Genomic DNA, 12622 nt, shown 5'->3' with positions numbered 1-12622 from the left:
GTCCTATCTTTAAAAAAAAATGACAGATTTTCACTTTCCTTTCATAAGGGTTATTTGTGGACAATGCCGTTTGTAAAGCACTACATCGTATTTTAGTGCAAATTTTACTGCATACACTAGGTGGTGCCAGTCAGCTAGTGATAACTAAGACACTATGACATTGTACAAGATAGTACCAGCAAACACTGCATAGGACCAGAGACAAAAGATTTAGCTTGTCCATGCAGAAAGACCATCTTTAAGTCGTAATCTGATCAGAAATATTGACTTACAATTACCTGATTGATGGTATGACAATATTAAACTCCTTTTAAATAAATAGAAATATATATATATATATATATATATACACACACACACACATACAAAGTATTACACACATAGATACTCACTTGGTCAAGAGTGGTCTGAGAAACTGAATAATCTTCAATGTGAAGTTTTTTCTTGTTCTTGGAGAGGATGCTGAAGATCCTAGCCAAGGAAGATTGTGAGGACCGCAGTTGGTACTGCAGCATTCCTCGATGTTTTTCCTTTAACACGCTCCCTGGGAAGGCATGGCTGAAGAAATCCTCCACAGGTTTTAGGTCTGGATTTGAACCTCCTATCCGTACTATGATTGTGTACCCATCTCCAAACCTGTCAGATAAGAAGAATCAGAACTCTTTTATTGTCACAATATATACAGGCATCAAGATCAAAGAAAATAGCACAGTGAACAAAGATTGTAAACTACTTTTTAATTCTACATTGTGAAATCTGGACAAATATGTAGTAAAGCTGGATCTGCGTATTAGAGCTTAAGGAAAAAAAAGAATGTGCAAATGTACAGATATGTAGGCTTATTCAAAAAGTCAACAGGGCAATGAGCAATGTACAAAGGGCAGCACTCAAAAATATGGCTTTAGCAAACTGAGACCTGTTTGGCTGCTAAAGTTAAAGTTGATCTCCAGGTTTCATTTTACTTTACATAGTTTGTTTGGTCCAAGTAAACTATTTACTTCACCAGTAGCTGCAGCGGCAGTGTGCACTGTAAAAATGCAGTGGTTTATTTACTAAAACTGAAGGGTGCAAAATTTGGTGCAGATGTGCATGGTAGCCAATCAACTTTTAACTTCAGCTTGTTCAATTAAAGTGGTTGTAAAGGCTCAAGGTTTTTTACCTTTCATGCATTCTGTACATGAAGGTAAAAAGCCTTCTGTGTGCAGCTGTGCCCCCAGCCCCCTCTAATACTTACCTGAGCCCCATCGCAATCCAGCGATGTGTACAAGAACCTTGGCTGTCACGGGTCTTTGACTTCTCATTGGCTGAGACAACAGCGGGAGCCATTGAACCAGCCAGTGAACCAATGAGATCTACCGCAGCTCCGTGTGTGAATGGACACATGGAGCAATGGCTCGGGAATGTGCCTGCTCGGGTGCCCCCATAGCAAGCTGCTTGCTATGGGGACACCTGACAGGAAAGAGGAGACAGGAGCACCAGCAGGGGACCCAAGAAGAGGCTGCTAAAAAAGCACTGCACAGAGCAGGTATTATTATTATTATACAAGATTTATATAGCGCCAACAGTTTGCTCAGCACTTTACAATATAAATGTAAGTATAACATGTTTGTTATTTTTTTTTAAAAAACCTGATCCTTTAGTATCGTTTTAAGCTTTGGCAATAAAACCTGTAAGCTGATTGGCTTCTATGCAGAGCTGCACCAGAATTTGCACTTTCTATTTTAAGTAAATCAACCCCACAGTGCTGTATACTATATGTAGCTGAGGCTTCATTCAAACAAGGAGCTCAGCTTTACCTACATTTAGCACACAGCCATTGTTTATAGCACATTTTGGTGCAATATAAGGAGTTGATTGAGTCCTGAAACTCTAGTGAAACTTTGAAGTAACTCCTGTTACAGACTAGCAGTTTTTTTCTTGTTCAGCTCACTGGGTTGAACAAAAAACAACAAACCTGAGAGATCGATATACTAATGCAAGCGGTGTTAGTGCATTTATCTCCCCCGCTGTGCTATTTTATCCTTACAGGGGGACGCTAACCTTTCTGCCAGCCCACACTGATCAGCACTCGCAGCCATTGGCTGCAAGCATTGACTGGATGCTGGTTTTCTAGCATGCCCATTCGACAGATTCTATCTGATAGACAGCTGTATACAATGGCTGAATGTTGGCTGGTTCCTGCTGAATCGGCCGCTATTCGGCCTGTGTGTACCCAGCATAATCATTTAATACTTGGGACAAGTCAGAGTTGCTATCTATTTACTTTGTAGACTAAGCAGATCTAAACCCTTAGGAATACGTGGAATAGACACCCTTGGGAGTTGGTTCTGGCCAGCTCAGTGGATTGCTTTAAAAAAGGCCTGGACTCTTTCTTGGATACACAGAATATAACTGGATACTAACATTTAAAGGTAAAGTTGATCCAGGGAATATCTGATTGCCTCTCGGGGGATCATGAAGGAATTTTTTCTACTGCAGGAGCAAATTGGATCGTGCTTTGCTGGGTTTTTTTGCCCTGCTCTGGATCAACTGTGGGTATAGGATTATAACTTATTTTTTTTTTAATGGTTGAACTGGACGTTTGTCTTTTTTTCAGCCAGACTTTGTAACTATGTAATTTGGCCTAGCAATCGTAAGATGCATAAGAAATTATTTACTTGTTCTTGAGATGCTGTACACTTCCCAGACATCTAAACCTTCCATTAACCATTATGGCCATTCTTGTACAGAGAGCTTCACATTCTTCCATACTGTTAAAGAATATAAATGAAAGGTTAACAATATAACACAATAATGTAGCAATGTAACACATAGACATATATATATATATATATATATATATATATATATATATATTTTTTTTTTTTTTTTATTTATACACACACACATAAATATTTATATATAAATATATATTTCCATGTCATTTTCTACTTTAAGTTGCTTACAGTGTGCCCACTTACTATGATGATATTACACTGACAAATGTTCACCCACTGCTCTTTGAAATGTTACATACAAACAATAGCACCAACCTGTGAGATGTGAGTACAACTGATCTTCCTTCTTTAATGATGCTTAGGGCACAGTTCCATAAGAAGCGCCTTGCCTTAGGATCCATGCCTGTAGTTGGTTCATCCTTAAAAACACAGGAACGTATTGTAAAGACAGTACATGTATAGCAAACTTAGCGTTCTCATTGTATGTATCTAAAACAATATTCAGTTTCTTGCATGGCTTGTATGTCACTATTTCAGTATACATAAAGAATGTAAAAGTACATATCATACACCATCCAAGTACCATGAGCACAAGTGCCTCCTTTGGTCTCAGATACCAGCTAGTATTATCTGTTATTTCTTGCAGGTTAATGATAGCATCTGATTGGTTGCTACACAAATATTTTTTTCCAAAAATACACTAGCAGTATCTCATATAAAGTACTTAAAAATGTTGGTTTTAATTCCACTATGAAAACAATTTACTGATCATCTGCCTTTGACACAATGCTTGTATGTTTTAACATACACAGAAAATAAAAAATTATTATAAACAAAACAAGATATTTGAAAAAGTGTTAACTCTAAAAAATGAACGTATCATATTTGCCACCTGCTTAAATATACTTAAAAATATTTTGTTATATCTTATATAAGTATGCAAACAAAATGCCTGTCGATTCTGTCAGAAAATTTGATACCTAACAACTTCCTTTACTTTCTGCCTGCTCTTATCAGTTACATTGTTCTCAGCTATCTGTGGACTACAGAACTCCTCCCTTGTACATTATGAAGAAGAGAAGAGGGGGAAGTGTAGAAGTCTAGGGAGAAAGTGCTGCTCCTCCATACATTTACAGTACAGTGAGCAGTCACCCTAAGATAGGAAGTATGTTACTGGAAGATCACCAGGTGAAAAACTAAGAAAAAAACTCTGAAAGAAGGAAACTAATATAGTCACCACGTCTAAGGACTAGTGAGCCACAATCTATTAATTAATTATTTAACTGTGCTAAAGTAAGCTCTACATTGGGGGACAGCAACCAGTAGATTGTGATCTACCAGTAGATCTCAGTCAGGTGACTGGTAGATCTCGGCCTGGGCTTGCTAACCAGTCATCCCAGAGCATCAAACAGAGTGCAATACAGAGGGATTACTTATAAATTTGGAGCTGTAGTAGGGAGCATAAGTTGAGGTCTCCTCTGTAGTGCTGCTCCTACGCACCTATCATGGTTGGTGGGTGTAGCAACTGCCAAGTATGACCCATTAAAGCCAGTGAAGCGACTGTGCAAGTGCCCTACAACCTTGTGCAATAAAAATAGAAACAGGCAGCAGTGGGTTGCTTTCTCACCACCTGCTTTAAACCCTTGTACCCTGCAGAAGCATGCAGTTGCGGGGCACTTGCAGAGTGGCCTCATTTACTTGAATGGGTCTCAAATGACAGGCGGTAGCACCTACCAAAAGCAACAGGGGGTGCAATTCCTGCTGCAACATGTGTATACTTTTGGCTGCTGTCTCAGCAGCTAAAGGGGGTAGGGATCGGAGGCGGTAAAACTATGACTCAAACGCAGGGTTTTACCCCCCCAACTTTACATGTGAACGAGCCCTAAGACTGCCGGAAGCAACTAAGGACTCATTCACAAGTGCAGCAGATACTACTGCTCCTCTGCAAAGTGATCCGAGTTTGTTTGCCAGGAGGTGAGGAGGCGATATGTTGCCTCCTTAACACCTGATGTAAACCCATGATTGCCGTGCAAAGCATGCAACTGTGACACGGTAGTACTGCATTCAGAGGTTTAAATCAGGTGTGAGTAGGTGACACTGGCAAACACTGTGCCCAGTGATCTTTGACTTCTCCCATGTTGTTCAGGTAGATCTCCACCTCTTTAAGGTTGCCTACCCCTGCTCTACATGTTGCAAACTGATTTTAAAAATTCTGTATATTCTCCTTTGGTTTTTTCAAAATTAGGTAACGTGAGGGTCCAAATAAACAATGCATTTAAATATGTAACCAGTGTATCATTATGTATCAGTGTGTTGGATATAGCTAAAGAGTGTTTACTTACTAGAAAAACCACTGGTGGTCCTCCGATTAAAGCAATAGCAGTAGATAATTTACGCCTGTTCCCACCACTGTAGCCCCCAGCACATTTCTCGGAGTATTTCACTAGTCCTAGCTTCCGTATTGCCCATTCAGCAACCTAATGTAACACAAAGAGACAATGTCAAAATTCCTGTGGCTGCAGAGAATAAGCCAAGACATGAATATTCACAACTACCAGTACCAATCAAAGACAGCACACTTGCCTATCTTGTCAGGCAATGTATAGGCCAGTGCTAATGGTAACCTAATTAGGTATCTTAAATGTAAAATTTAAATCAGTTATACACCGTGGATCCAGGACAGAATTTAATTCAAAATACCATCATTTCTGCCAGTGTGATTCAGGTTAGTGGGCTTTGTGTGAGCCGTGAAATTTATTAACACTGACAGCATGCCATCTGGGATCATGCAAAACTGAGGAAATGTGCCATCTAGCCAGGCTGTATCTCACACATTGGCACTGCAGTTCACTAGGTTAGGCCTGTCTCTATGGAGAGTATCACGCTCCCAGGCACAAAGAAAAGAGGCAATGGTTTTCAATGTGATTCAGTGCCAGTTGCTAAACATTGTTATGCATTTTAACTATTTAAAAAAAAATACAGAGGTCTTACTAAATAAAATTCTTATCATGCACATATTTTTTAATCACAGAGTCGATAATATTGGAATCCTCAGGGTGTTCACACTGGCATTTGTAAAAATCTAAATCACCACTCTTATAATACTGCAGCCCTATTTGTCAGGAAAAGAACTGTAATGGGTTGATTTACTAAAACTGGAGATCGAAAACTCTGGTGCAGGTGTGCACAGGCCCAGACTGGGACAAAAAATAGGCACAGGCATTTTGGACTGAGAATCCCAAAACCCAGGGACCCTTTCCGCAGAACCCGGTGGTAGAATGCCAGGGACCAATCACAAGAACGACCTTTGTGACCCTGGTAGTTCTGCCACTAGTGTCAGTAGGTTTTTATTTCATTTTTTACAGCTTTATATTTTATAATTTTTTTACAATTTTTAGTAGGAAAGAAAAAGAGAGAGAGAGAAAGAAAGCAAGAAAGAAAGACAGGAGAGAGTGAAAGAGAAAGAGAAAGAAAGAAAGAAAGAAAGAAGGGGGGGGAGATACAAGACTGGCGGGGAGTGTAGGCGGGGCAGACACAGAAGGGGAGGGCAGGAAGAGGAGGGGCAGAACCAGCATTCCTCTCTCCACTCCTGTCTGTGGTGGGGGGGGAACTTTCAGCACTGGGGACAGTCTATCCTGACAGATCCCCCGCAGCAGCTGTACGCAAAGGGGAACCCAGCGGCAGTGCTGAGGGTGATGAGGGGGGGACGGCCACGGGGGGGGGGGGGAGAGTATACAGGAGCCCAGGGCAGCAGGAGATAGATAGTAGGGGTGGCTGGGCAGCACACAGAGGAAGCTGAGCATGTGTTTTCTCTTGCCACCACTGAATGCCTGCAAGAGGGAGAGGAGGAGAAGCGGTGTGCCCTATGGCCAGTCCGGACCTGGCTGTGCATGACAGTCAATCAGCTGCTACCTTCATATTGTTCAGTTAAGCTTTAACAACAAAAAAAAGAAAACTGGAATCTGATTGGTTTCTATGCAGGGCTGCACCAGATTTTGCACTCTCCAGCTTTAGTAAATCTACAATAATATCTCCCTATCAGAGCAGAAATGTCAGCTGAAAGTCATGCCATGGACCCTTAGAGGCTGACTCTCCTGCCTGAGTGCAATGTTGACAACAAACCTTCTCGATGGACTACTAGATGAGGGGAAAATGGTTTTCTGATATTTTTGTTTTGTTCTCTCATGTAATCCTGATAGCACCATTGATATATGACAATTTCAAGTGTCTGTATATCTGCTCAGGTATAAGACACAATAGCTTTATAGTCTGACACTTCTGATCTGGGACAGAATACAAGTAAATAATCAAAACTCAACCACTACCCAAGAGGTAGGGCTACACTACTAGATCAACCAAAAAAATGGACATTGAGATTATTACAGATGCCCACTGCTTTATCTTTAATTACCTTGCAAACCTCCTTTTCAGGTACACCACGCAGTAATGCATAAAGCTCCAGGTGTTCTCTCCCTGTCAACAGCTCATTAATAGCATCAAACTGAGGACAGTACCCCATGTTCTGATGGACTTCCTGGATGTTAGATAGAATGCTGCAAAACAAAGATAAACTATTTAGTGATCCATATATTATTCATTACAATGATGCAAGCTTATCGGCATGTTTCCTAAAATTCATGTTACATACATCACGCCTTTACAAGAAAAACAGTTCGCTGCTCTGCTGTATTAGCTGCACAGATATAGATTATATAATAGGCACTTAGTAAAAGGAATATTTCACTTTTGTGTGGATCAACCCTTAAAGGGGTGCATTTAAACAGTACCCTATTCTCTACCGAAAATAAACAAAATCTAAGCATACACTGTTAGCCTTATGCAGGTCATAGACAGGACGTTAATCAGCCGAATTGTCGGCCGATAAACGAAAAATCGGTCGTTGCTGCCACCAATGCCGTTTTTCATAGATTTTCCAGCATGACCGATAAAACGAAACGAGAAGAACCGTGAATATCGTCCGACGACATTGCCCCACTAACGGTGTGAATATCGGCCGAACGAATAATCCCATCTATGGCCTGCATTACTGTAGACTGCTGTGTCGGTTTTACAGATAAGCTCCTTACTCACCTGTGACTCTTCAGGAAGGCTTCCCCAGCAGTCACATCAGTATCTCCAGTAAGCATCTTGAAAGTAGTGGTTTTACCAGCACCATTAACTCCTAGCAGGCCAAAGCACTAAAAGTAACACAGCATCAGGTAAGCTCTAGTGCAACACGTTCACAATTACAATTTACTGACAATTTTTATCTTTTTTTGACTTTACATACAGCTGTACAATACCAGCTATTCACATAAAGATATGTGATAAGGTGGAAAATGCTATATATATGTATTAACTAAGCAAGTACATTTATGTGTGCCTTAAATGTGTTCTTACAAAGATAAAGCTTTTGCTATACTTGAGAAAATGTTAAATACAGACAATGGGGTTGATTTACTAAAACTGGAGAGTGCAAAACCAGGTGCAGCTGTGCACAAAAATCAATCAGCTTCTGACTTCAGCTTGTTCAGTTAAGCTTTGACTATAAAACCTGGAAGCTGACAGGTTTCTATGCAAAGCTGCACCAGTTTTAGTAAATCAACCCCAATACACTGACTTAACCACTCCAATACCAGGCACTTATACCCCCTTCCTGCCAAGGCCAACTTTCAGCTTTCAGCGCTGTCACACTAAATGACAATTGCGCAGTCATGCAACACTGTACCCATATGAAATTTTAATCATTTTTTTCCACACAAATAAACTTTTCTTTTGGTGGTATTTAATCACCACTGAGTTTTTTATTTTTTGCTAAATAAAACAAAAAAAACCTGAAACTTTTGAAAAAAAATGCACTTTTCTTAATTTATGTTATAAAGTTTTGCAAATAAATAACATTTCTTCATAAATTTAGGTCAAAATGTATTCTGCTACATTTCTTTGGTGAAAATAATAATAATAATTGAATTTGTATTTTTTTTTCAAATGCTTCTATTATATTTTTTATTACATTTTTTATTTTTTTTACTATTTTATTTGTCAGCACACTGTAACTAAAGCAATACAATGTTACCATAGTAACAATGAACTACTCTGGGCAAGTGATCAGGATTTTTTTTTTTTAACACAGTATGATTGCTAATACCAATGTATCTCATTGATATTTGCAATCATCAGCGCTGAGCGAACTATTGGCGCTTTATAAATACTGTATAATAATAATAATAATTGTTGCTGAATGAAACTGATTCATTCAGTCTTTTGTTGTGATTAGCTGTGATTGCTCAAAGCTGATCACATGATACAGATGGGCTGTGATTGGCCCTGTCTGTATCATGTGACTGCCTTGACCAGTCACAGCTAACAACACAATTGTATACAATGGATGGCATGACAGGAAGCCATCCATTGTATACAGTTGACATGTGATCTGCTGTGATTGGTCACAGTGATCACATGACACTGGCAACGGTGTAGTGATATGTCATCGGCTGTGTCCCGTGGCCCCCGCGGCCGCTTGAGCGGCTCGTTTTGGCAACACGTCATATGATGCCCAGCCCAGTCACATCTGCTGTCAATCTGCTATAGGCCAGGTGGGAAGGTGTTAAAATAATCAGAATGTTACCAATACGACACAGTAGCACTGTGATGTGTCCTTAATTTCTTCTAACACTACACTGCTCAATAAATCGTGGTGCTGCCTTTACTATCGCAAACAAAAATCTGTAAACATTCCTGGCCATAGACATAACAGGAAAGTTGGACATGCAAGCATTATCTAACCTACGCATGAATTCTCCTATACTAGTTCCTCCCCTAAAAGGAGCACTATAGTTGCATGAGAGTTCCTATTTAGGACAACAGCAGTCACTAAAAGACCATTCTGGCTCTGATGGAAACAATAGTGATTGGGTAAGGTTTTCTAACTTTCCCAATCACTTTATTCCTTGTCTCCCAATCCAGTCAAAAAAGTTTGGTCTGGGGGATAGTAATCTATTGTCTCTCATTACCTTAAGCCTCCACAAAAGGTCAAGTTACATTTTCAAATAAACAACTGATATTCTTTGTGTTTTACTGATGTATAAAAAAAATGTGAATGTTGAGCAGTGTTTTTCCTAAAATGAATGAAACTACACACTCTCTTTCCCCTTTCAGAAGTTAGGGAGGTATGCCACTATTTCCCTGTTTATATGGTTCATTCAGTTTTAATAAAAAAAAAAAAGATTGCCCTATTAATCATTTATAGCCTGGTTCCTACCTCTCCAGGAGGGATTCCCACGCACAGTCTGTCAACAGCTGGCTTTCTCTTTGTTCTATAGATCTAGAAGAGAAAAGTCTTAATTAGGAAACACTTAATATGCATTAACTATGCTATACTTAAACTTTAATGTATGTAATATAAAATTGCATCTACTATTCTGCAACACTGAGCTCCTGCACTTTATAATTAGTTATTGCACTTTGTATCAAATAAACTTAATAATGACAACTAGAAATATACTTCCAAAACTGCCAGAACTACAGGCTCCAGCATGACTTTTCACACTCTGATGGCAACATCCAACACTTATTAAGCTACTAGCCAATGCGGATCTATAAATATAAAACAGCTCTTCAGCATTTACTTACAATAAATACATAAGCAGTGCCTTTTTGCTTCTAAGTTTTATCTTTGCCATTGTGTGCCCTATTTGAAAAATTCCAGATATCTCTAAAATATTCTCAGTGTCCCTGCGGCACTGAGGGGGTAAATTCATGGTGTGATGTGAGGCAGGTGTGATGCTTGTGTGCTGTGTGCCTGAGGTTACATACTGATCACAAGTCAGCCAAAGGGAGCAGCATCATAACTCAGCCAGTATGAGCATGTCCATACCTTAGTTAGTGCTTTGATTTCCAGTATATCACTCCGGCCCCCCTCATTCATTATTCTCTGCCTTTCCCTTGCCACGTCTTCATCCTCATCGATTACAGGGGGAAGCTTTGCACTCACGGGTCTGCAGAGACAGAAATAGTGCCTTGCTGTATTATTTTTTTTATTTCAAGTGCCTGACAATGACTGGCCAGAAAAGAAGATAAATTAGCATGACAATTGCAGCCTCCTTATATATTATTATCGCACAAACACTTTCCTTTTAGATTTAAAATGTTCTCCTGCTTCCATAGGCCTTCCTCAAAACTGCTATGCTTAAGAGCCTACCTGTTAAAGCGGATCTTTACCCCCCAGATCCTCTATAGCTACCTGCGCTCGCTCCCCCCCTCTGCAATACAAATCATAAGAATGACATTTCCCTGTCCCCTCATCCTCTGAAATACTATGTCACATATCCCAGGAGGCTGTACAAGTAGAGCTTCATAGTGGCCAGTGGGTGCAGCTGGCAGGGCATCATTGGATACCAGCTGCCTGCTCCCCGAAGAAGCAGCTGACTTCTGATGACTGAGGAGCACCAAGATGGTGGCATGGGGTCTAGACTGCTGCATTAAATCACAGCAGGGCAGCACTGGATCTGCTAGGCAGGTCAGTATCTGAATCAAGGGCAACACTGGTAAGTGGGAATAAAAAAAAAAAATAGATAGTGCTTACAGGCTATAACTCTGACTTTAGCTGCTTTTTTCTGCTTGTTTCCTACTGCTAGAACTACCACTGCTTCTATGGAAGCGTATTGGTGATGTTCACGTTTAGCCATACAGGGGCAAGTGTAGGAACTGGAAATTAAGCTGGAGTCAGGCTAGCCCTGGACAAGCTGAACATGCCACTGCATAACAGGCAGGCTCTTTTGTGCTAACACAAATGTTTTTTTAAAGCAAGGAAGTCTACAGATTTTTTAATTTTTTTTTTAAATAATGACCTACCTTGGTTTTATGAAGAAACGATATTGGATAAGCAGGGTTATGAAAAAGAAAACCACTCCCTCCACAGCCATGGCAAAGAGATTCCTCCCAACCAGGTCCCAGGACATGGGAGAGACAAAACGGTTTTCACCTGAATCAATGGTACATAACCACAATGAGTCAACATATGATATTTCACAAGCAGTGTAATACAATAAATTAAACTGGATATAGGAATTTTCACAATGGTCTTCCTACTAGGTTTAGTAAGAATCATGACCTTCTATCATGTGCTGATGACAAATAGGAAATGTATGGTATTTTCAGTAAATATGCATTTTGAGCCAGTTTTGTAAAGTTCACCCTTAAAAATTATTTTTGATGTAAATATTTTCATATGCTTCATGTTCAATATTTTCCTGATAGCAAACGGCATTTTTAATATATACTGTATTTAAATACTGCATCCTCCCACTGGGCTCTGCAGCAAAAGGAATACAAGCAGGTATCTGCCACCACCCTGCATAACTGGGTCTGTTTCAGTTTTTTCATCTTCATACCCCATGTTCCCACTAAAGGCAAGCAAACATGGTACACATGTACCTTTGTACACGCGGACCAAGGATAAATGTAAATGGTAATAAAATGGTATAACATAAATAGAAACTTTCTTACAAGCTGGCCACATACACATATATATATATCTAAAAAAAATTAAATATCTACTCTTTCTCTTTAAAAACGAGCTGAGTTATGCTGGTGCTTTTTCAGACTTGCTTACAGAAAGACATACAAGGACATCTTATTTGTTATAGTGATATCTGTTTCTATATATCCAGTTTTAAAGCCATATGTTTCATTCAAATAGCTTATAGGACAACCCACCAAATCTTTCTAGAGCATCCGCCATGGCCTGATTCTTCACCATATCAATAAGTCCTCTTCCCAAGCAGAAATGGGGGAAGATCAACAGCACCGACTTTAAAATATCATTGATGTTGTTCAGTTTCTGATAAGAAAAAGCATTTCTGTTATCAGCCGAGTACAGCATCCACTTAAGTACAAATAACCCT

General features: G+C 39.7%; 1 protein-coding gene across 2 annotated transcripts in view; it reads right to left on the bottom strand.

The window, feature by feature from the left end:
* ABCA1 (ATP binding cassette subfamily A member 1) overlaps positions 1 to 12622 on the bottom strand; it is a 155649-nt gene that overhangs the window by 13392 nt on the left and 129635 nt on the right. For both annotated transcript variants that reach the window (XM_089682623.1, XM_089682622.1), the window contains 10 exons: positions 12435 to 12558; positions 11571 to 11700; positions 10594 to 10714; positions 9979 to 10041; positions 7809 to 7915; positions 7129 to 7270; positions 5060 to 5194; positions 3033 to 3136; positions 2658 to 2750; positions 393 to 636 (listed from right to left, as the gene is read on the bottom strand). In XM_089682623.1, coding sequence (XP_089538749.1) covers positions 393 to 636; positions 2658 to 2750; positions 3033 to 3136; positions 5060 to 5194; positions 7129 to 7270; positions 7809 to 7915; positions 9979 to 10041; positions 10594 to 10714; positions 11571 to 11700; positions 12435 to 12558 — 1263 coding nt within the window. The remainder of the gene's footprint in view (positions 1 to 392; positions 637 to 2657; positions 2751 to 3032; positions 3137 to 5059; positions 5195 to 7128; positions 7271 to 7808; positions 7916 to 9978; positions 10042 to 10593; positions 10715 to 11570; positions 11701 to 12434; positions 12559 to 12622) is intronic.

This window comes from Staurois parvus, unplaced genomic scaffold (assembly GCF_062004578.1).
Source record: "Staurois parvus isolate SC_StPar_1 unplaced genomic scaffold, SC_StPar_1.0 ptg000292l, whole genome shotgun sequence".
Classification (NCBI taxonomy): Eukaryota; Metazoa; Chordata; class Amphibia; order Anura; family Ranidae; genus Staurois; species Staurois parvus.
Note: the sequence above shows the minus strand (reverse complement) of the source record. Positions and strands in the feature narration are given on the sequence as shown.